This window comes from Myotis lucifugus, unplaced genomic scaffold (assembly GCF_000147115.1).
Source record: "Myotis lucifugus unplaced genomic scaffold, Myoluc2.0 scaffold_79, whole genome shotgun sequence".
Taxonomy (NCBI): Eukaryota; Metazoa; Chordata; class Mammalia; order Chiroptera; family Vespertilionidae; genus Myotis; species Myotis lucifugus.
The window spans coordinates 252,854-278,177 of NW_005871127.1; the positions used below are offsets into that span (position 1 = coordinate 252,854).

The following is a 25,324-nucleotide window of genomic DNA, read 5'->3' on the forward strand; positions in this document are numbered from 1 at the left end:
TGCTCCCATGGAGAAGGCTGTGTCCTCAGAGGGCAGGGCATCCACCCAGGTCATCTGTGAGGGCTCTCAGAGCCCAACCAGATCTGCTTGCTTTGCTTCTGGGTAGTAATACAAACTTGAGAAAATGCCAGGTTAAACAGACCTAACCTTTTCTTACTGTAGGATCTCAGAGCATTGACTGTATTCTGTGCCTTATAAAGCTCCAAGGTGAAGACGTTGTAGGTAACATTTTTCTAAACTTTCTTGACTATGGAACATTACTTGCTATACCTTCTAACTTGCTTTTTATTTACAAATGAATTATTAGTCAGTTGAGCAGTGAGTTTTTCGATTATAAAAATATCTTGATGGCTTCAATATTTAAGTCAAATGTTTGGATAACTCTATTTATCTATTTCCTATGGAATCTTAAAATTTCAACCCATTTCCATCTTTTTAAAAAATATATTTTATTGATTTTTTACAGAGAGGAAGGGAGAGGGATAGAGAGCTAGAAACATCGGTGAGATGAGAGAGAAACATCGATCAGCTACCTCCTGCACACCCCCTACTGGGGATGTGCCCGCAACCAAGGTACATGCCCTTGACCGGAATTGAACCTGGGACCCTTCAGTCTGCAGGCTGATGCTCTATCCACTGAGCCAAACTGGTCAGGGCCGACCCATTTTCATCTTTAAGATACTCTTTATAACTGGTGTTTAAAAACTCCAATTTCCCAAGTCTTTAAGATTTTTTTAGGTTGAAAGAAAGAGATGAGTGATTTCTCTAGGGGAATTTGATAAAGCTTTTGATTGTTTTGTAGATTAAGGTATATATGTCGAACAATGGTAGGTGTGGACATGGTGATAAGTATTATTATTTTCTCACGTTAGCTCCACTGATAGTAACCAGTGTGTTGCTTTTACTCTATAGGGTCTGGGATAAATGAAATGTAGATAATTTCAGTTCCACAGACTTGCCTTGATTCTTCAGATCCATCCATGCTTAGAATCAGAAACATTTAGTAAATCACATTTTTCAGCTGAGATGTTTAACTATGAGCTTGACCCCTTTTCCACATTCTTAAAATATTATTTAACAGGTGAATATAGTACTGAAACTTTTTATTGATTTAACGAGCTCTTTCTTCAGGGATACTGCATGGAACAAAGCTTTCAATGTTGCTTTCCTTATTTCCAGGTACTCACCAACCCCCTAAGAGTGGCTGAGGGCGGTCACTGCGTTATCAGCACGGAGCACGTCCTGGTTTCCGATGTGGACACAACACTAGACAGTATCTACCTCTTCCTGCAGAGACTGCCTCAGCACGGGAGGGTGGAGCTGAATGGATTTCCTCTGAGCACAGGGTGCACATTTTCTTGGGGAGACCTCCATGCCTTAAAAGTTAGGTTAGTACATTTCCTAGCTTTTTTCTTTTACACGCTTTGGCTCCCATCTGGATCAATGGTGAGGCAGAGGAAAAGAAAGAAGTTTGTCCAATTCATTCAGAAGTGCTTTCATGCCACTTAATACTTTTAAGAGTCAGTTGAAAATTAGAAATGACAAAATTTTAATTTTTCTTCAGGCATTTTCTTTCCCTTTGGCTTGCTGTAACAATGGGGTTGATTTTATGGGTATTTAAACAGCAAAAATTCATTACCACGAATATTAAATTTGCTGAAACTGCACATATTGCAAGAGATAACAGTCAAACTAGATGAATATAGAGTGAAATCATCTGTAAGGCGAATCTACGTAATTGAACTTGGCTTTAAGAAAAGTCAATTTCATAACCCTGGAAACTCTGGGATAGAATTCTGTTGAACAATGTCTTCAGTGTAAATTTTATTATATTCTACTGGGAAGGGGATTTGTAGGCAAACAAATAGGGTAGGCTGGGTAGGTATGGCGTGGAGTAGGACTTGGCTCTCTGACAGACACAGACAGAGCAATTCCTGCCTCATGGTTCTACAGTAGTTCCCCTTACCTTGAACCTAGTCTTTAGGTTCTGTAAGAAACTTTTTACAAAATCTAGTAAAAAAAAAACACACCTTATCTGTAAAAACAAAAGCAACATACTAGTTAATTTCTCACAAGTTCAAGTTATAGATAGGAATTTTGGCCTTTTTGATAGAGTATAGTAGAAGGTGTTAAACATCAAATGCTTAGTTCCACACTTGAATATTGACTAGGAACTAGGATTTGTACACAAGAAGATCAATTTAATCTGACAATTTAATTTATTTACGTTGTTCAGTCTCCAATATCTTTATCTCTTTTCACTACTCTTGTTCTCATTAAGATTTTGTTTTCTTTTGAGATCTCAGCTCTTAGCTTCATGTTAGAGAGCTGTTTAAGTAATTCTTACTAGGGTGTGAATGATGGGTAGAAAAATAAAAGTACCAATATTTGCCAGCATATGTAGTTCAAGTGTTCTTCTAGAAACTTGCAATTATGTTTTTTAATTTAATCTTTACATCAGTCAAACCTGACAAGGTAGATGATTCTATTCTCATATTATAGTTGAACCTAAGGACCAAAGAGGTTGAGGTCACTTAGCTAGTACATGGAAGAGTCTAGTTTTTCCCCCCTTTATTGTTGAAAGTATGTAGGAGTCTTGTTTTAAAAGAAGTTCTGTTTGACTTCATAGACATGCTTTTGGATGTGTACTCCTAGACCTACTTGGCCCTTTTAGAAGTTTAGCATGGTAAGATAGCTTTAGCACATTATCTCATATCAGCCTATTTTTGATGAAAACATCAGGGAGCATGACAAAATAAAGTAAAGGAGGCAGCTTGTGGGAGGGATGCTGGGGCTGGGAGGGGGACCTTCTCCACCACTGGAATAGAATCCCAAACATGAGTTCCTAGCCAGAGTATGGGGGAGACTAGTTCTGAATAAAACACACACACACACACACACACACACATTCAATATACTATACTATTTTTAATGCAACTTCTTTTCTACTTTGTTTTTTTAACCAACTTTGTTGAGATAAAATTTACATACCATACACACACAATTCACTTATTTAAAGTGTACAATTCAGTGGCTTTTTGTATAATCATAGATTTGGGCAACTCTCACCATTATCAATTTTGAAATGTTTTCATTACCCCAAAAAGAAATGCTGTACCCTTTATCTGCCGCCACCACCCCCATCCTTTTTCTCCTCCCAGCCCTAGACAACTACCAATCTATTGATTTACCCATTCTGGGTATTTCATATAAATGGTGTCATACAATGTGTAGTACTTTGTGACCGGCTTCTAATTTAATTTCCTGTCTTATTTTCTTTCCTATGTATCTTAAACAGATCATTGATAAGCTAGAAATTTGGCTCAATGCAACAGCTGTTTAGAACTTACTGTATCACTACAGTGGTCTGAAGAGTAAAAGGAAAGTCTAGGATTAGACAATTTCTTTAAGACATTTGACTGAGAATTAAAGGAAAATGAGGCCAAGGCTAGACCAAGGAAAAATATTTTTAAGTCTGATTTTTTTTATAGATTGAGAGGAAGGGAGCTAATAAATAGAAAAGGGAAAATGGCAGGAGAGAAGCAAAAACTAATTCATAGATCAGAGTTGGAGAGAAGAGCTGAATAGATCAGAGCACAGGCATAAGGATTAGTCTTAAAAGTGGGGAAGGAGGGAAAATCATGAAAATCCACACAGTGTCCCACTTTTACCTGCCTACTGCTCAGTCTCAGCATCCCCCTGGCACCAACCAGTATTTTCTGTAAATAGACTAGTTCCCATTGTCACAGTGGCAAGCTGAAGGACTGCTTTTTTGATTTGGGAAGACATTATGTATGCATGTAACACATTTTTTCCAGCGTGGAGCAATTTTACATTCATGGACCCTTGAGTGATTAAATCTGTGACTTCATGATTACCTCGCCATCTTCCAAGGTCTCCCACTGCATTTTTGATGCTTATTGATTAAGCATATGGCCAAAGCCATGGACGAACTCTTGTGTCAGGCATCTCAGTGTGCTCTCCTAGTGATAATGTCATCCCCACAGGTATCAGCACGATGGATCTGAGACACTTCAGGATGACGTACTCTTGGAGGTCACAGACGGCACCAATTCAGTAGAATTTGTTCTGCACATTGAGGTGGGTAGAACGTTTCCTTCCTGGTTCATATAGAAGTAGAGCATCTGGTTTGGCAGCCTGCTTGGAGTCCCTGGTAGAATTTAAAACAGAGACTCCAAAGAAGAGAATGGCTGCCTTCATCTGTGAATGTCTCAGGACAGGCAATAGAGGGCAAAGTTGTGTTGGTGAAATGGGCACACTGTTTCTCTCTCCAGTCCATTTAAACATTGAACTGCTCTGACCTCAAATCCATATACTTAACTTGAAAAGCAATTAATTTTACATATAAATTATTTCTAATATTGTTGAGCTGTAACCCTCAACCTGCGGTTGGGCAGGGTAGACTAGTATCACTAGGATTTTCTTTGTAGTGGGGAAGAAGCTGTGTCTGTTTATGTGTGGTGCCCCTTTGTGAATTTGCCTGCGGTCTGTTTGAAAGGCTTATTGTCCCCCTTTTGACAAATGAAGAAAAATCTGCACATAAAGGTTGAGCACATGCCCAAAGGCCTGATGGGAACCTCCAAGTTTCGCTGTTGGGTGACAACCCAAGTCCATAAGCATAACTCATGGGATTTGCAGGTATTTATAGTTAGTGACAAAGGAAGGTTTTCAAAAAGACTCATCATGCTCCTGGAAGAGTCACTGAATATCCTTACTATGCTGTATCCTACTTCTGTTTGAATTTTGTCAGATCTTTGTGATTTGAAATTATTTGTGATAATAATAATGTGTACGATGTTTTACAGTTAATAATTAAGAATGATCACATCCATCTAGTGTTTTAAGAAGTAGGCAGGGAAGGAATTCTCCCCATTTTATGGTGAAGGAATGCAGGTCCAAGAAGGTTCAATGACTTGCCCAAAGTCATTATCTTGACTGTGTAGACCTGGGCTGACATTGTCTGGTACTTGGGCCAGTGTTCCTTCCTCCTCACCACTGCTTCGATTGTAACTTACCATGTGATTATAATTTTCATGTTGCTAATCTTTCCAGTCACCATGCAGAACCCCTTCTTCCATTTTCCCACTTAATCCTCCTGAGGGCCTTGGGGTCTAGATGAAGAGCAGCATGTTATTTCAGCTTCAATAAGAAAAGTTAGTTTTTATTGGCAGACTTTTATATATAGAAAACTTTTCTGAGTTACCTTTTTTTTCTGAAAAGCAAATTTTAAGGGAAAATAATCCAATCCAACCTATTTTCTATTGATGACCATCTTCTTATTGATGACAGTAAGCAGTACATTTGGGGAAAAACAATGTGTTTATTGTGTCTTCTTGGACAAAAGGGCATGACCTTTGAAAGCCAGTCAGAGGCACAAGCAATTTTTTGGCATATGATTGTTTTTTTTATCTAGGAGGAAGTTTTAATTCTGTTGCCTTTGGATTTTATTATTCATTTGAAGCAGAGGCTATTTTGTGAACTGCAGGATGATCATCATGAATATATTAGTGAGATTCATTGATCAAGTCAAGAAAAATAATACAGAGGGTCTTTAATGAATCCACTCAGAGGATTTGAACAAAGATATTGTTTCCTAATAAGCCAATAGGAAATAGAATATTGCATACGTGTTTTTACCTGTGATTAAATAAACAAGGCTACGTTTCTATCACCCCATCCCTCTATCCATTAAAGGAGAGCATCAACACAGTTTCATGTATACTTCTTGTAGAGTTGCACAATTGTTTAACTAGCAGGATAATTGGTGCAAATATACATGGTTACAATAATTTATTCCATAAATATTTAATTAGTGTCTTCTCTTTGCCAGGTCCTATGCTAGATGCTTGGGATATGATGATGAACAAGACAAACAAAGCTTACAGGCAAGGGATGAAGGCAGACATTAAAAAGATTATTGCTGACATAATTAATTATTTAAAATACTAGAGACCAGGTGCACAAAAATTTGTGCACTCGGCGGGGGAGGGTGTTCCTCAGCCTGGCCTATGCCCTCTCACAGTCTGGGACCCCTCGGGGGATGACTGCCTGCTGGCTTAGGCCCGCTCCCCAGGGGATTGGGCCTAAGCTGGCAATCAGACATCCCTCTGGCAGCCCGGGAGCCCTTGGGGGATGTCCACTTGCCAGCAGGGAGCAGGCCTAAGCTGCAGTCGGACATCCTTAGTGCTGCGGAGGAGGCAGGAGAGGCTCCCACCACCACCGCTGTACTGGCGGCCATCAGCCTGGCTTGTGGCTGAGCAGAGCTCCTCCTGTGGGAGTGCACTGACCACCAGGGGGCAGCTCCTGCATTGAGCATCTGCCCCCTGGTGGTCAGTGTGTGTCATAGTGACCAGTCATTGCCAGTCGTTCTGCTGTTAGGGTCAATTTGCATATTACCCTTTTATTATATAAGATGCATGTGTTCTACAAATAAATGGGGTGTTAAAAGCGTGTAAATAATAGAAGTTCCTAAATGAATCTGAGTCCTCAAGAAAGTTTCCCTGTGAAATTCACATGTAATCTGGGGGAGGAGGTAGCCAAGCAGAGAGCTGGGGGCAGAGCATACCAAGCCAAGGGGCAGAGAGCAGATGCAGAGATGGTGCAAAGACCTGAGATGTGAGGAATGCAGTGTTTTGGGGTGAAATGGAGTGGAGTGGCAAAGGCACCCCATAGCATGAGATGAAGTCAAAGACATCCTAGGAGCAGCACTGGGAAGAAGCCATGGAAGGTTCTCACAGGGCAGGGACTTGATGGGGGCCAGATTGTAAAAGATCCCATTGGCTGAAGCATGGGGGAAGGAAATGCAGGGTTGGGAGTATTCACGGGGCCGGACTTGATAAATAAACATGCAGCATACAACAAGCTGCCCTTGTGAGCTCAGAGGAGGAATGCCCTTCATTCCCATTTAGAAGACGTGCTTTTTCAAATTTCCCCATCATCTTTTTAAAATCTGAGAGCCAGTGTGAGCCCATGTGGCTTTTCTTTCCCTCCTACTTGGAGTTTTATTTTCATGACTGTGAGAGAAAAATGTTTTGTCAAGCTGAAACCTGGCATTGATTTGATGGTTATGGAGTTTCAGATTTAACTGAAAATGTTTGACGTGCAGCTGCTGCTTATTGTAAGTCCAGAGAAACTTCCTGGGTGGCAGGAAGTGGAGGGTAGAAGAAAGCTTTGTAATCACCAAGTAATTTGAAGTATAAATAACTTGGATGTGGGAAATGTAAATGCATCAGGCCGTGAGGACCAGACTTCCTCTAGAATACGCGTGAGTTTAATGAAGGAGGACAGGGGCTTTGGTGAAGGATGCTTTATATCACATTTATATTTTGTCTGCCTGGAAACAAATGGGATATTTGAGTCCCAAACCATAACTGTACTCTCCCATTCCTACCTCAAATGTCTCTCAGGTGGGTCATTTCTTGCATGATGGTTCATGTGGGGAAAGTTAAAAGATACAAACTGCTTGGCCTAATTCCATGGCTATTGTTTCATGTGCCTGGAAGATTGAAAATGCCTGTCATTCTGACTATGAGCTATGTGTTACCAGTTGGGCCATTTGTCATTGCTTTCTTTTTCTTGAAAACATGCATTTTTTTCCCTACTTAGGTGCTCCCCGTCAATGATGAGCCACCCATCCTGAAGCCTGACCTCAGCCCTCAGATGCATTGCTCAGAGGGCGACGAGGTGGTCATCACCTCTGAATACATTTTTGCTACCGATGCGGACAGTGATGACTTGAAACTGATGTTTGTGATTTCTGGAGAACCTCAGCACGGGGTGGTGAGGAAAGGTGGAGTCACAGTGGATCAGTTCTCTCAGGGAGATGTCATCTCAGGGGCTGTGACCTACAAACACACGGGTAAGTGACGGTGCTGTGACTAGTTTGAGAGAAGGAATGTCAGTAATGTGACAGAGTCTTAACCCCACTCCCCACTATGGGTTCCAGTGATCTAACAGTTTTACGGCATCCATGAAAAGGAAGCAGCAGCAGCCTGTATCCCGTTGTTCAGTAAGCTCAGCACCCTTAGAAGTATTGCTGATCTTGGTAATAGAATGCATTTCAGAGTAGAAAAAGAGCAAGTGTTATTGTTGCTCTGTTCATGATGCTCACACATAGACCGTCCGTTCACTCTGGGCTTGTCATCACCCCCTTTTGGACAATGTCTTTCTTTGACCATCACAGTTTCTGGGTTCATAAATCATAGCATCATAACAGAAATGTTATTAATTGTCAAAGTTTTACTGACCACTCTAGCTGCTAAGAAGTAACCGGCCTGCCTTTTGAGTTTCTGAGAAGCGAAGATGAAGTCTTAGGCTTTGTGTAACTTGTCTGCAGTCACAACAGTGATGGACACAGATGAGAGATGCAGCAAACACTTACTGATCAGCATCATGCTTATGTTTCTGGCATCACATTACATCATTACCCAGGTAAAATATTCAAATAAATATAATATTAATTTGCCATCTGACATCTGCAAGGTACAGTACTAGGCACTGTGGGTACTGGGCACTATGGGCTACAAAGGAATATCTTTTCCTTTAAATGAGTAGACAAACCCACTCCCATGCAAAAGTGACAGTGTGATGCATCTGTACTTCATCACCCCTTGCACTTCCTCAGAATTCCGGATTGAGGGCACTGCCTCAGCAATGACACTGTATGCTTCCTCTAACGTCCTTCCATTGTCTCTGTTACCATTTCATGTTTATCACCCGTATGCCTCTCTCACCTGTATATTCCATGGGGGGAGTACAATTGGATATGTAGGCCAAGTGACTAGTAGTGGAAATAAGAGGCATCAGAATTCAAATCATTTTCTTATTTGAAGAGATATAGAGAATGCAAGCAGTGAGGGGGTAGGGAACTCAAGGAGGGAGGATTGATATAGCTAAGAATTAATTTGGAAATGGGAGAAAATATTTGGAAATAACATTTTTATATGTACTTTGGAAAACAATGATTTATTAGGATACCAGTAGTCTCATGTTAGTTAGTATGGCACATTTTATTTACTCCTAGACAATTGTTTTCTTTAAATGATATTTCCTTATCTTTTCACTTGCGTTTAGTCTTAGATAAGGTTTATTTAGTTATTTCCTTTTCTCAGGGAGCATTGTCCAGGTGTTGGATGTCTTTCAATATCTCTCAAATATTCATAACTAGGTATTTCTTTGTGATTTCCCCAGTTGATCTCAAATAGACTGGCAGAGAGGGACCCAAAGACCAGCGATTGTCATTTACAACATAATTTTAACATCTTTGGCAGGCTCATGCAGCATAGATGAATTAGGGTGAGCTGAATGTGTCTTCTCTTCCAGTGCCCTGTTCCAGGTGCTAAACACCAGGGATACGTGCCTATAAATCTCTTCTAGTGTGATAGCCATGTAAGGGAGTGTAACTATTTTTTTCATAAGACCTAGTAGGACATTGGGGCAAATTATTTCATGAATTTTTTTGCTATGTTATTAAGTTAGCAGAAATACTATATTCAAAAGGTATTTTCTTTTTTGAGTGTTATGTTTCCTTATAACGAAACATTCACTCAATTACTCAATTGGTAATTATTTAGCGCTGTGCTAAGATCTGTATAAAAAACGACAATATTGTAAGATCTAGTTTCAGTGACCTAACTCTTGTCTACATACAGTGATTATAAAGGCCACCTGAGAATGATTTTGTCACCATTATTTTATTTGCTTTCTATGATTATGAAAATAATACATTCTTACTGCAGAAAACTTGGAAAGTATCATGAAGTTTTAGAAAAACTTACCTATCACCTTGTTTATCTATCAAAGTTCAACAATTCATTATTACAGTATTTTATTTTCTAATCACAATTTTTAACATAGTTGCAATTGTATTGTATGTCCAGTTTTATAGATTACCTTTTTCATTTAAACATCTCTAAAATGTTTAAAATATTTATTAAATGTTATAAAGTTACTATAAACATAAACTTAATAAATAATATTTTATGATATAAAATACATTATTAATTTGCTATTCTCCCATTATTAAACATGAAATCATTCAAAATTGTCCTCACTATGATTAAGAGTTTTAAGTATAAATCATGTCCTTAGACTATATTTTATTTCAGGGTAAAAAATTCCTCCACTTGTGTTGTAGTTCTGGTTTAATGCTCAGGCTACTTTTCCAGCTCTTTTTGACATGTTTCCTATACTTCCATTATATTGAAATTACAGTTACTGACTGTACTACACTTGACTTTCTCTGGCATGTGTGCCCTCCCCCCAGCCAGTACTCTCATCTTCTTCACCCTTGGTGCTTTGTACAGAATCAGACTGAGATATATGTGTTTTCCAGATAATAGGTAAAAATTGGCTCAATAGTGGCAATTTCATATCATTCCATTTCATAGATACACACATCTGTGATATTTTAAGTAAATTTGCATCTCTTTTTCTATAGACCGTGTCAGTGCCTGACACATGGTAGGTCTTGTGACATTTGACATTCTTTTGAAATGTCTTTTGACATTTTCAAAATGTCTTTGTTTCTCTGCTGAAGCACCCAGAACACTAATTGTCACATAGTAGACATTAAATATTCAATATATATTTATTGAGTGAATGATGAATAAATATATTTTAAGCCAATTTATCTTTTAAGTATATTAAAGGATGATAGGCCTCTTTTTTTATAGCAAAGGTGGGGATTTATTGAAGAACAAGTACAGACTCCCACATGGGGAGAGGGAAAGAGTCCCTCAGAACGGACTCCCACGTGGGGAGGGGGAAAGGGTCCCCGGCCTCTTATTTTTTACTTTTCCTAAGGTTGAAGCTGGTTGTTTGATTCTATTTTAATTTTAAAAAAAATCTATTGATATATTTTTAGAGAGAAAGGAAAAGAAAGGAAAGGGAGGGAGAGAGATAGAGAGAGAAACATCAATTTGTTTTTCCACGTATTTATGCCTTCATTGGTTGATTCTTGTATGTGCCCTGACTGGGGATCGAACCAACAACCTTGGCATATTGGGATGACGCTCGAACCAACGGACCTTCCCAGCCAGAGCTGGTTGTTTAATTCTAATTTTCTCAACTTCAACTCTATTTTCTCTTAAAACTGGTTTCTTGTCCTTCAATCATTTAGTTGCTCAATAATATAATTTCTCCATTATTCTAATGTGTTTTTTTAAAATAGCGAGAATAATGCCAAGCATAGTATTCTATAGATGTGACCAATGTGTCTTGTGAAACAGCGATGCCGTCCCTGATCTTTTGTGCTCTAGCTCTCATTAAAACTTCAAACCTAATTGCTTCCCTTTTGGCACTTTCAAAGCCATGCATGAGTATTACCAAAGCACATCTGGTGAGCATTTCTGTCCCCTGGATGCTGAACACTACTACCTCAGTGCTGTTAGTTAGTAACCCGAGTGGATTGTCCTGTTCGCCGATAAATTATCTGATCTTCCCTCTCCCCATCACTGCCTAAGTTGTAGGCATTTTGAAACTCATTGGTGTAAACCCCAAAGAGTAAAAAGAAAATGAAAACAAATCTCACTTCTTTTCCAGGTGTTGTTCTTATTTTGATAACATCGTGGCTATTTTATAATGAGGAAAATGCCAAAACAAATGACAAGAATGTGGATTATCTTTGTGTTTCACCTATCCGTGTTCTTCTAGTTCTTGGAACTACTATGTGGTTGATGGTTGTTCATTTAAGGTGGTTAATGCAGATGGGCAGACAATTACCACAGGGACAAGGGTGCCTTCTGCTCTTCCTGATGTGGTCTAAACAATTACGAGGGAAGAATGAAACCATCACTAGTCTAGTTTGGTGTCTGTTCCTTGATCATTTGTGAACTGTCAGGCCCTCGTTAGCCCCTTTTGCCCCTCCATATGGTGAGAGATGTCTGGCAGGGATCTCACCAAAGGCAACAGATGGGCAAGCATTTTTGCATTATTTTCACAACTCTATTTGATTTCATAGTGATAAAATGGAATTTTGCATTTTAGCCACATACTTTTTTTTTCTTGACACCCTGTGCCCGTAGAAGGGGTTTGAGTAGAATACCTAGGTATTCTATATTTTTAAAAAGTCAGGTTTCAGCTACAGTTGTGTCTTCCAGGTGGTGAGATTGGCCTGATGCCCTGTTATGACACCATTACATTAGTGGTTTCGGATGAAGAAGCAGGCCCTTTTGTGAATGGCTGTTGCTACAATGGACCTCATCCATCTGTTCCTCTTCATGCGTCCTTTCCAGTATATGATCTCAACATCACAGTGCATCCAGTGGACAACCAACCACCTTCACTCGCAATAGGTGACAGTGGGTTTTCTGTCAAAGTCCTATTATCTCACCTAGTCCCATGCCCATGTTCAGTGAAATAATGCACATACAGTCAAAATGGAAAACCACCATACAGAATTGCCTCCAGTAATTGCCTTAATACAAATTTGTGGAAAATCCCAAATCTGTAAAAGATTACGGGGGAAAATAATTTATTTATTTAAAAATTTAGATAATTCTGAATGGAGAGAGCATGCAAATGTGTGTGTGTGTGTGTGGGGGGTGTTGGGATGAGGACAACATTGGAATCCTAAATTATTCTGGTTTTATTTCACATGGGAAAATACTATTTGCCTTCTGGAGAGAGAGAGAGTAATTTATTTTACCCATAATAATTTCTATCAGAACAGAATGAGTATACCAGAGAGACCATTTATATATATTTAACCTTATTTGCTTTTTAGAAAGTCATCTCTTCATAAGCGTTATGTATATGTTCTGTCTCTCAGAAAAAAAATACAAACATATGTATGAATGTTATTGTAATTTGCAAACCATCTCCCAAGCAATGTTCTGGAAAGAAAGCATTGTCCCTGCAGAATAATTAAGCACCAGGCATGAAAAAAACGTTGGTTATGAGCAATTCATAATAGCTTGCAGGCAATTAACGCTCTGACAAACAGAGGTAACAACTGATCTTGAAGAGTACATAAACCACATTTAGTGCCTTATCATTAAAACAGTTTGGCAATTCTTATTTTCATTTGTCACGTCTATAGAGACACAAGGGAAATCAGAGTTCCTTGAGAATGACTGAAGGGCTAAACTGGAGCATTTAGCATTTCTGCTGTCGTTCCATTATTGTCTGGCTTGCTAGTACAAGAAAAAAATATAATTCCGTAAGTCAAATTAAATTCCACCCATTACCCCTGAATATTTTCACTGTAAGGAGAATTATGCTGAAGAAAATGAACATCTCCCATGGAAGTATATGTGAATTGGAATTTCAATCACTCCCTTTGTCCTCACTATTCTGATGGGAGGATTGCACGCTAAGTCATAATTGTGCTATTATCTGCATGCAGGTACCATGTTCGTGGTAGATGAGGGTTTCTCAGCAGCCCTCACCATTAACCATTTGTCGGCCACTGACCCTGACACTGCAGCAGATGACTTGGAATTTGTTTTGACTTCTCCTCCCCAGTTTGGCTACCTTGAAAACACCCTCCCTTCGGTGGGTTTTGAAAAAAGCAATATGGGCATAAGTATAGGTAAGTCAGTTTCATGACTAGCAGTAACTCACCTATGTTTATGGGTCTTACCGGCCATCCTATGCTCGATAACTGGGTAAGGACTTCGAAAATGTTCAAAGCACCATATACATTTGAGGAATTGTTACAGCTGATACTTTTGAATATTAGTATTTTTTCATTTTAACTTGGAGATTTCCCATGCATGCTAGTTTACTTCAAAATAAATGGAAATGTCACTTATGAGAATGAATAATTTCTGGGACCTAAGGTGCAGCATGGGCACTGTGGTTAACAATAGTGTGTTGTATATTTGAAAGTCACTTTGCGAGTCTGCTTTACTGTTTTCACTGCCATGACCACAAAATGTTAATTATGCGAGATGAATGATGTGTTAACTAACCTTATTGTGGCAAACATTTTGCGATATATATATATATATATATCCTCACCTTAAACTTACACAATGTTATATGTCAATTTTATCTCAGTAAAGCTGCAGGGGTAGATTAATTGCATTAAAGTTTATACAATTTTCCTGTGACTTAATGCACAACATAGAGCACAACATAGAGCATTTTTCTCTGACTTAAGACAGTGTCAAAATACCAAAACAGCGGGTCAGCTAATTCTACTCAGTCCAACCAGTTGCTTGCTATGGATGTCAAGCATGCAGATGATTGATTGACTTTGAAAGAGATGGTTCCTTTCTTTTTTTCTAATACTTTCTTTTATTTGATATTTTTAAAAATTGCACTTGATTAAACCCTCTATTGGTAGACAATTAATATATAAATGAGAAATTGAGGCCCCAGGAGAGGAAGGGTAAGTCTGTAAAGGCTAGGTGGTCTCCAAGCCCACACTTTTAACTCAGCACCTGGCTTAGAAAACATTTGACTCCTTGTCTTTTTCATCTGACAGCGATGGTACAGGGACTGCCTTAGTTTCTGATAAAGGCAGAGAAATGGCCTCTTTTAAATGAAGCATGACAAGAACTGCTCACACAGAAGTGGTTTTAATCAAGAGAAGATTTCACTGACCTAAGTATATGAAGAATGGTCATGAAGTCCCTACCCATCCTGGCTAGCAGTTATCAGTTATGGCTCTTCTGTTTTCCATGCAAATTTTACCCCTTCTGTAGGATTTATGGATATCCGTCTTTATGTCGACAGCTGATAGTCTTTGTTGCAGCCCCTGAGAGCTGATACTTAGGTCAACTGCCATGATGTCTTGTTTGATTTGCTAAGAAATAGTCTATTGGCTAAAGGATTAAGGACTAGTAGCTTGGAAAAAAGGCTTTTCTTATTTACCAGCTTACTCTTGGTGTGCTCCAGCTTCGTTTCAGTGGAAAGACATGAAGGCTTTGCATGTTAACTATGTGCAGTCCAGGCACCTGAGGGTGGAACCAACAGCCGACCAGTTCACGGTGTATGTCACAGATGGGAAGCGCCGCTCCCTGGAGATACCGTTTTCTGTTATAATCCACCCCACCAATGATGAAGTTCCCGACTTTATGGTGCAGAATATTACTGTAAGATCAGAATTTTCTATTTCTCTTTTATCATTTTCTGACTTTATTTTCACCTTGTCTGTTCACACAGGTTCAGGTGTACTTAACACATCAAGTTGATGAGGAGTGGGGAGGGAAAGTAACAAATGCCATGTAATGCAATCACTTAAAATATTCTAGTAATCATTATGCTAATGATAATAATTGCTAACATATAGCAAATGCACAGATGCAATTATAATTGCATGTATATAGGATAAATACTTTCTAGGTCAGGGGTGGGCAAACTTTTTGACTCGAGGGCCACAATGGGTTCTTAAACTGGACCAGAGGGCTGGAACAAAAGCATGGATGGAGTGTTTGTGTGAACTAATATAAATTCAAAGTAAACATCATTACATAAAAGGGTACGCTCTTTTTTTTTTTTAGTTTTATTCATTTCAAACGGGCCGGGCCCGCGGGCCGTAGTTTGCCCACGGCTGTTCTAGGTTGTAGGTACTATTCCATACTCTTTACATGTGTTCATATCTTCACAATAGGCTTTTAGAGCAATGCTATTATTATTGCAATTTAGTAACTGAAAAAATGAGGCATAAAGAGGTTAACTAAGTGGTCTGAGATTATAGAGCTTGGAAGTAAGGGGTACATAGGGAATTTGCACCCGGTAGTCTGTCCACACCACACCCTCTTCAACAATGCTCATTGCAAGGACTCTTGACTCACAAACTACCGGCATCTTATTTTATATAGTTAGATATATATGAAATAAAAAATAAAATTTGAACCATTCTTTTTATGCAGATTTTTTCTTTTTGTTTTGTTGTTAATCAGTATTTTTCCATTGATTTTTAACGATAGTGGAAGGGAGGGAGAGAGACAGAGAGAGAGAGAAACATCAATGTGAGATAGACACATTGATTGGTTGCCTCCTGCACACACCCCAACCAGGGCCTGGGATCGAGCTTGCAGCCTAGGTACATGCACTTGACTGGAATTGTACCCGGGACCCTTCAGTCCGCAGGCTGATGCTCTACCCACTGAGCAAAACCAGCCAAGGCTCTATTTATGTAGTTTTAAAACTGTTTTTATATAATAACATTTGTTGGTTTTATTTAAAAATTCAGATATATAGTTAAAATGACCCATAATATCACCCTCAGATAACACCTGTTATCTTTTAAATAATAATAAAAAAGTATGTTATTTAACAAGTCAAAATGTTGATAAACATATACAGTGAAATATGAAATTCTCCCTTTTCAAGGGCTAACTAATTATGTATGTTGAAAAATTTTTTATATCAGCATAGAATTCTTTTTAAACACTTTAATTTTTTACATATGATGATTTAATCTACACAAATATATAGCCAATTCTGATTAAATGGATGAGCCCAGACTTTGATCCATGTGAGGGAGAAACATCCATGGGCTGCCTCCAGTACACACCTAAACCCACAACCTAGGTACATGCCCTGACTGGGACTCAAATCTGCAACCTTTTGGTGTACAGAATGACACTCAAACTAGGTGAGCCAACTGGCCAGGGCTCTACTGAATCTTAATGGTGTGTGAGAGCCACTCCCCAGTGAGATTTAAGTGCCAGCTCCTGCCTTTCTCCTTCCGTTGGAACATGGATTTCTCTGAAGCTCACCTATATAATTATGAGACAGAAAAAAACCTACAAATCATTTTCTCTACACCTACCTCTATTGTCTTGTATGTCTGTAGGGTTTAGGGGTGAGGTTTCTGGAACAATTAGGCCACTGGACACTGTTCCTTGCTCTTCTCTGAAGGTAACCATGCCTTTTCTCCAAGCACTCCGTAGAGAACCCATTGAAGACTAACAGATGTGAGCCCCAGGCGTTATTAGCAGAGCTGGCTTTAAGTGCCAGGTGATTTTTTAAAAAGTCGTTTATTTTGCTTTCTTGTCAAAAAGTTTATTTTGTAGACAGCTGGGTTTCCATCAAGTTGTGTGCAATGTGAAAAAAGCTGGGGTTTTAGTTTAAGTTATTATAATCCATTTCTAAATCTACTAGTGAGTATCTGTATTTTGTGTATATTGATCTAAACCTTTTATTTATCATCTCAATAAACAATTAAATGGGCACAAAAAAAAGAATCCCACATTTTTTCAATGAAATGTCCCAGTCATCTTGTGCACTGATTTACCATTTTGCCACATTGTGAGTCTGGGAATCCCAAGCTCTCTGAAGAAGGGTAATTAGAACATATGTTTAGATTGCTTTATTCAATTTCTCGGAGGAAAGAACAAGTTAGATCAAAGATGATTTCATAATTATATCAGTGTGCATTAAATTGTGATGCCATCTTCATCCTTAATAAGTAGGGCCAGACTTTTTTAAAAAAAGACATAATTTTAGCTCACGTATCAGATATGGCAAGTAATTCTTCTTTATGCAAATTCAGTGAAAAGTGGTTGCAGGAAGACTATCTTTAAAGTCAATAAGAGAGCCCTAACCAGTTTGGCTCAGTGGATAGAGCGTCAGCCTGCAGACTGAAGGGTCCCAGGTTCGATTCCCGTCAAGGGCATGTACCTTGGTTGCGGGCACATCCCCAGTAGGGGGTGTGCAGGAGGCAGCTGATCGATGTTTCTAACTCTCTTCCTCTCCCTTCTTCTCTGTAAAAAATCAATAAAATATATTTTAAAAAAATAAGAGAGGCTGAAAAAAAGGGCATTTTCACAAATCTAAACCATGTACATCTTAAGGCTAAAATGCCTGCTCAGCCACAATGACATTCCTCGTCTCCTCTTCCCTTTTGCACTTCTTGTTTATCCATATTTAATAGCACTAGACATTTCCTTCCTGGCATTATAATTATTGACGGACAGGCCATCACAGTTCCATCTAACATTGACTCGTTAGAATATTTATAGTCCCCACAAAATATAGCACAGTGACATGGCAGATTTCTGATAAGCAATGTTAAATCAATACACACTTTTTAATTAGATCTTGCTGCATTTCAAAATATAAAACAAATATTTCTTTGTTTACTTTATTTTTACTCTAAGAGAAGACCAAGACAGCTAAGTACAGCTAGTCAAGTTGTAAATGACTAGCTCCTACATGAAATAAAAACATTCAGTTTGTACTTAGAGGAGTAGGAAGCCTGATGGGTGTGAGAGTGGATGAAGGTAGTTCAGGAAAAGTAGAGGTGTGAGGGTGGGGAGAAATGAAGGGTCCAGATTGAAATTTACACCATAATGCATCCAGAAGGACCCTTCTCAATTGTTGTTGGTTTCAATAGAAATACAGAAGTTTTTGCTGTAATGATAAAAATTTAAAAACACCAAAAAAGATACCCCCAGTGTGTCTAGCAGATATTTGTGCCATTTCTAAAACAGAAACATAAAAATTGTAAAAGGAACGAGGCCCAGCAGGTTAAAATGACAGCTTAAGATCTGAAGGTCTGTCTACACTCAATTTTACAAGTGAACTTCTCTGTAACTTTCAGAAAGCAAGCATCTTTTGGTTGCTTTTTTCCTAACTTTTGAATTACAAAATTTTATTTGTACACAGACAGAGACACACACTCAGAATTTTTTGTCCGTCATAGAAATGAATAAACTGTTTTGAAATCTTCAGCAAAAAAATGTGAGAGAGATTAATCGATTTGTTGTCATCTTCTAAGGTTATGTTAAAACAGAGATATTTAGGACTCATGACACACAAATCTCATGGACAATTTGCAATAGGATATCTTAAAAGTAAAGAAAGACCAGTTTCAATGTGCACACAGCTGACGTTTCCGACTTGCCGTTTAGGTGTGTGAAGGTCAGATGAAAGAGCTGGATTCTTCCGTCATCAATGCAGCCGACCTGGATGTGCCCGAGGACCCCTTGCTCTTCAGCATCACTCATAGACCTCGCCACGGCCTCCTCGTCCACGGGGTGTTCAGCAAAGACTTTCCTCAGCATAAGCAGCCAGCCCACCCCGGCCAGATGCATGAACTTGTTTACAACTTTTCCATGGAGCTTCTCAAGAACGGTATATCACGTTCCACTTGGATTTGCTTGTTACTGACTTAATAATTTAACCCAGAAAGGACAAAAATTAATCGGAGGAACAGGAAGTAAAAGAATGGCATTTACCTACTTTATTCATCTATCTTTCAAGGGTTTTCTCTGGGCTCTGGATTAATGTAGGGCATAAGATCCAGCTAAAGATAGTGGGTAATTGAAAAGGAAATAATATGTTTTCATTCACTTTTAGAGCATCAGTAAAAATGATATATGTGATTTTGGGTATTTTAGTGCAAGCTTTTAACGTCATAATAAAAGTTCCTTTTTAAAACTATTGAGATCATGGCACTAAACTTGAAGAGATTCATCTGCCAAAATTTCCACATTTGAATCATATATATAATAATTCATTATTCTCTGAGGAGACAATTTCCGCTTTAAGGAAATGACATATTGGAATAGTAGCCCGAATTATATTTTTAATTACGTGTTTAAAAACATCGATCTGAACCCATTTTCTATATATGAAAATACTTTAAATCTTCGAGAAAAGTGTGTGAGTCTAGAATCACTGCCTACTCCAGTGATGGTGAACCTTTTGAGCTCCGCATGCCAGCATTTTGAAAAACCCTAACTTAACTCTGGTGCCGTGTCACATATAGAAATTTTTTGATATTTGCAACCATAGTAAAACAAAGACTTATATTTTTGATATTTATTTTATATATTTAAATGCCATTTAACAAAGAAAAGTCAAACAAAAAAATGAGTTCGCGTGTCACCTCTGACACGTGTGTCATAGGTTCGCCATCACTGGCCTACTCTCTCTCCTTCCTGTCTTCACTATTCTGTTCCCCAGCCTGAGGGTCCTTCCTCTCCTTCGCCGGCTGCCAACACTGTGCCTTCAGAACCAGTTTCCTACTGTCCTCCTCCTTGGTAGGCCCTCCGAACTATACCTTTTCTATGCTCATTTTAGCACTTGATCAACATTTCCTACTGTCTTTTCATTTTTCCTCTCCCCAACTAGAGTGTAGGCTCTCTGCCCCAAGGCTAACTTTGCAGTAGTTGTACAATGTCATCTCATGTTTGAATTTGAAAAGCTAATTCATATATTTCTTAGTTTTTATCAATTGCAAAGATAAATTCTGGAGCTTAAGTGATGTTACCAGATAAAACCGTGTGTAACAAATAATATAATATATTGTTACAATATTTTTTCTAAATTTACAACACAGGAAAAAGGAATAATAATTCAAATTTTACTCTTAAAAAGTTTTTAAAAAATAACACTCATTGATTACTGTTAGGGTAAATAATTACATATGTACTGTATAAAGTTTGCACTATATAATAATTTTAAATAAAAAACTGTTCATATAAATTAATATTTTGGTGATATTCTCAGGGATTAGATTTTCACCTCTTTTTTTATTTTTGGTTCATTTATGACCACTTTTTTTTTTTTTTAACTTTAGTGAAGTCTCACACACATTTCCTGACCCTAAACATATAGAACTTATAAAACTGCTAGCATTGCCCCAGCCAGTGTGACTCAGTTGGTTGTCGACCTATGCACCCAGAGGTCACCCATTCGATTCTGGGTCAGGACGCATGCCCAGCGGGCTTGATCCCCAGTAGGGGGCATGCAGGAGGCAGCCAATTGATGGTTCTCTCTCTCATTGATGTTTCTCTCCCTCTCCCTCTTCCTTTCCCTCTCTCTCTATAAAAAATATCAACTTAAAACATATTTTTAAAAACTGCTAGCAGATTATACAATCTGTTTATGATTATTTTAAGCATCTTTTTTACTTTTAAAATATTAATTGAAAACGTGGCTTGTGTTAACTACAGTTTTTCATTCTATGGACATACTACACTGTGATTTTATACAAACTGTCTTTTATTTTAAAATATGCAAATAACTTAATTTCTTGATATTATAAGTTACATATCAATAAGCATATTTTACATATATTTATATAACATAAATCTTGGTGTACATTTCAGTATTTCTTTTGCATAAATTTTTATAATAAGATTACTTGGTAACAAAAGGTGAGCATTTATAATATTTGTATGGGAAAATGGCCATTGCTACCATATGCATAAGCATGCCTATTTTCTAGTCAATAATGAATATTATTTTTAAAAATTTTTGCATATTTATTAGTCAATAATAGTTTCTCATTGTTACCTTGATTTGAAAAATTCTTAGATGAGTAAAACTGAACCTATTTTTATTGACCTTATGTTTCACCTTTTGTGAATTACCTGATAATGTCATTTACCCACTTTTTCATAGATTCAGGTCAATGTATAAGAGATAATTAAATATTAATGTTTTATTTTTGTCACATATTATGAATAAGATTTTTCATATTTCATTTGCCTTATAACTTACCTTTTTAAGTACAGAAATAAAAAATTGTGATTCCTCCAAAATTGTTCTTTCTCAAGACTGTTTTGGCTTTCTGGGTTTCTTTGCATTTCCATATGAATTTTTTTTTTTTTACTTGAGGTGGGGATCTAAGTATAATTTTCCCCAAGTAATGAACTAATTTTCTATTTCATTTGAGCACCTCAACACCTTTGTTCTCATGTAGCTTATCAAATAATATGTCATTTTCTCATTTATTTTAAATAGACCTTTATCAAATACTAAAGTATTTAAATAGGAATTTTTAGATGAACTAAGAGGATATTCTTACTGCATGAAACAGTTTAATTTCACCCTGTTGCACTGAATAATGATGGCTTGAAAATTAAAACACTTATCTGTGCTATGTTTCGGAATTGTCCAATCACAAGAAAGATTTACTTTCTCCCTTTTTTCCCCCTTTTTCCAGGAATGAGGTTGACGTATGTGCACGATGATTCAGAGAACCTTGCTGATGACTTTACAATCCAACTGTCAGATGGGAAACATAAGATACTTAAGACCATTTCAGTAGAGGTCACCCCAGTCAATGATGAGAAACCCACGCTGAACAAGTAAGCTACTTAAAGAGAGTCCCCTTCAGATTTTCTATAAAATTCTGATCTGGAAGGCTAGGTGTAAATGCAGTGTGTGTCCTCTGAGAGAAATAAGTCTTTTGTTGCTGCTGTCTGTCACAGTTTGTCCCACCTACCCAGGCACCTAGAACTTATGTGCAAATGTTAGTTAATGTAACCACTTCTTAACAATTCTTGAATGAGCACTTTAATTATTTGTTTTTTTCCCCTCTAAAACTTCTACTTAATTTTAAACAATTAAGAATGACTGAACATACAGTATAAAATGAACAGTATATTAAATATTTAAACACATGCACCAAAGTGTGGTTAATATGTAGATTCAACCAAAGTGTGATACTATTAACTGCAGAAAGTCCTCACTGTGGATTTGGTCAAACCTTTAACTAAGAGTGGCTGAGGGAGATATACCAATGCCACTTCTATCATTTGGTATTAGTCCTCTACTATGCTTCATATGAATCAACATCTCTTGCCACCTGATGTCAAAATAATAGCTCTTTAAAAATTCTGGGCTGATATTATTAATTGCAGACTTTCTCAGTATCTCTCTCTGTAGTTGATCAGAGTGTGATCACAGGATACAATCTTTATCAATTATATTTCTACTAGAGGTCCAGTGCACGAGATTCGTGCACTGTGGGGAGGGGGGGCGGTCCCTCAGCCTGGCCTGTGCCCTCTTGCAGTCTGGGAGCCCTCGGGGGATGTCCAACTGACAGCTTAGGCCTGCTTCCCCAGGGAGTAGGACTAAGCAGGCAGTCAGACATCCTTAGTGCTGCCGTGGAGGCAGGAGAGGCTCCCAACACCATCGCTGCACTTGCCAGCCATGAGCCTGGCTTGTGGGCTTCTGGCTGAGTGGCGCAGCCCCTGTGGGAATGCACTGACCACCAGGGGGCAGCTCCTGCATTGAGCATCTTCCCCCTGGTGGTCAGTGTACATCATAGCGACTGGTTATTCCACCGTTCGGTCAATTTGCATATTACCCTTTTATTATATAGGATAGCTGCAGCCATTTCTCTTATTATTGGCAACTGTACAGAAGTGGACAAGTTTAGATTTTTGTTTTCCAGTGCTGAGTGTATAGAAGTGTCTACCCTTTGACCAACTTCATCTCTGTAGTCAATGGTGCAGTGAGAGGCATTGAGTAGAGAGTCCAAGTTTTTATCAGGAAGTGAAGAACTTTCTGAAAGTGTGTAAACTCCCAAAGTCTCCTCCACTTTGCAGAAAAGAGGGCCTCAGAAAAGTCCCTGCCAACTTTCCTGCTATTATCTTAGGGGCCACCAGCAAGGCCCTTGAAAAGCATTATGGGAAATACTGATGACAGTATTTTGGAGGGTTGCATCTCAGACGTCAGTTTGACTAAGAGTACCCAACAGAAATTTCTTCTCTAGCTAGAGTGTTGGATTGGTATCCTTGATATGATTTATAAAAATCATATGTTTCCTATCTGACAGTTGGATGAAACCTCCTTTCTGAAAGAGGTGAAAACTGGTGTTTCTTAAGTGCTTACTATGTGATAGTGTGTTCGATTCTTTCACATATATGCTTACTATGTGATAGTGTGTTTGATTCTTTCACATATATTATGTCCTTAAAAACACCAAAATGGGGGAAGTAGATATTATTGTCCATATTAGGAAAATTGAGACCAGACAGGTAAAATTAATAAGACACTCAATTCTAACTATTTCTTGCTTCAGTCTTGCTATTAAACTTCCTGGGATAGCTTCACCTACAGAATCACCAAATCTCTTCTGACCCTGCTTTGAAATCCCTCCTTTCTCTTTCCTTTCTTCTTTCCTTCTGTCCTGCGGTGAGGAAGTTATATTCCCACTTCTCTTCCTTCCATCTGTGTCCTTGGGTATGTCACCTCTTGCCTCCTCCCAGAATGCACTCCATAATATTTTTTCTTCTGCATTTCCAATCTCTCCCTTTTTATTCCTTCTTCTAACAAAACATAGGGATAGAGTTAGTGGTTGAGCGAGCAAATTCTGGAGCCAGATTGCCTTAGTTCAGCCACTTACTGGTGGTGTGACCTTGAACATGACCTTGAACATGTTACTTAACCTCTCTCTACCTCTTTGTCAACCTCTTTGTAAATGGGGATAATAACATATCCTATTCACAGAGTTGTTGCAAGGATTAAATCAGGGGTGGGGAACCTGTGGCCTGTGGGCCATATAAGTACTGTAAAATCATTTGGTCTGTTCCTTACAAGGCATTAGGGGTGAGTTAATTAAATGTTGGACCAAATATAGCAGGCTAATTTTTAAGTTGATAGTTTTATATGGCCCGTGAATGATGTTATAAATATCCAAATGGCCCTTGACAGAAAAAAAGGTTCTCCACCCCTGGATTAAGTGAATTAAAATATGTAAAAAATGAGCTAGTGCATAGTGAGAGCTCATAAGTGTTAGTTATTATTATTACAAACAGGTATCCTCATTCTAAAACTACAAAGATGACCCATTTCTCATTTATTTCAAACTTGGTGGGCAGGAAGATATTAACCAAAAAACTTGTATGCATATATGCATAACTTATGGACACAGACAATAGTATGAAGGCCTGGGGCAGGGGACTGGTAAAGGCTAGAAGGGATCAATGGGGAAAACGGGGACATATATAATACTTTTAACAATAAATATAGAAATAAAAGAAAGAATAGGTCGTGTTCACTTCTTCCATTTCTGCCCACTGTATCCATCCTCAACTGCTTTATTAAAACTGCTCCCTTGATGCCTACCAAATCTATTGGCTCTTCTCATCTTACTGGACCTGTTAGGGCATTTGACACCAATTCTTTGACATTCCTTGTGGATGCTGCAGTAGATTCTGTTGGTTGCCTGGGCCACATCCCCACAGCCCACCTCTAATTGCGGCTGTGGCGGTGCTGGAACATGCTGTGCACACTGTCAGCGCCTACCCCTCGTGCCCACACTGTGCTGCTCCCTTCTCTGCCTCAGGGCTTCTCTGAAGCAGCAGTGGCCCATCCAGCTGGTGTTCAGGCACAGCGGAAGCACTCGGGACAGCCTTTGACCTGTGGGAGACAGTGGATAGATAAATATCCCAGCCTCCTAGCCTGCAAAGCACAATTTGAGGCATATTTCACATTTTTCTTCAAAGGATCCCAGCAGCACTCAGCCCCACAGCAGTAAAAACACCCTTTGTTGCTGCTTCCTCCTTCCTTCTCTCACTCCTCACTCTATCTCCTATTCCTGAAAGTACTTCCCAATGAAATTACCTGCAAAGTTCTGTCCTCGGGTCTCTTTCAGTGCAATTCA

General features: G+C 38.5%; 1 protein-coding gene across 1 annotated transcript in view; it reads left to right on the forward strand.

The window, feature by feature from the left end:
- FREM1 (FRAS1 related extracellular matrix 1) overlaps positions 1–25,324 on the forward strand; it is a 118,346-nt gene that overhangs the window by 32,840 nt on the left and 60,182 nt on the right. Inside the window, 8 exon segments of the mRNA XM_023755557.1 lie at positions 1,176–1,388; positions 4,008–4,101; positions 7,627–7,879; positions 12,120–12,314; positions 13,367–13,552; positions 14,866–15,062; positions 18,831–19,053; positions 21,875–22,019. Coding sequence (XP_023611325.1) covers positions 1,176–1,388; positions 4,008–4,101; positions 7,627–7,879; positions 12,120–12,314; positions 13,367–13,552; positions 14,866–15,062; positions 18,831–19,053; positions 21,875–22,019 — 1,506 coding nt within the window.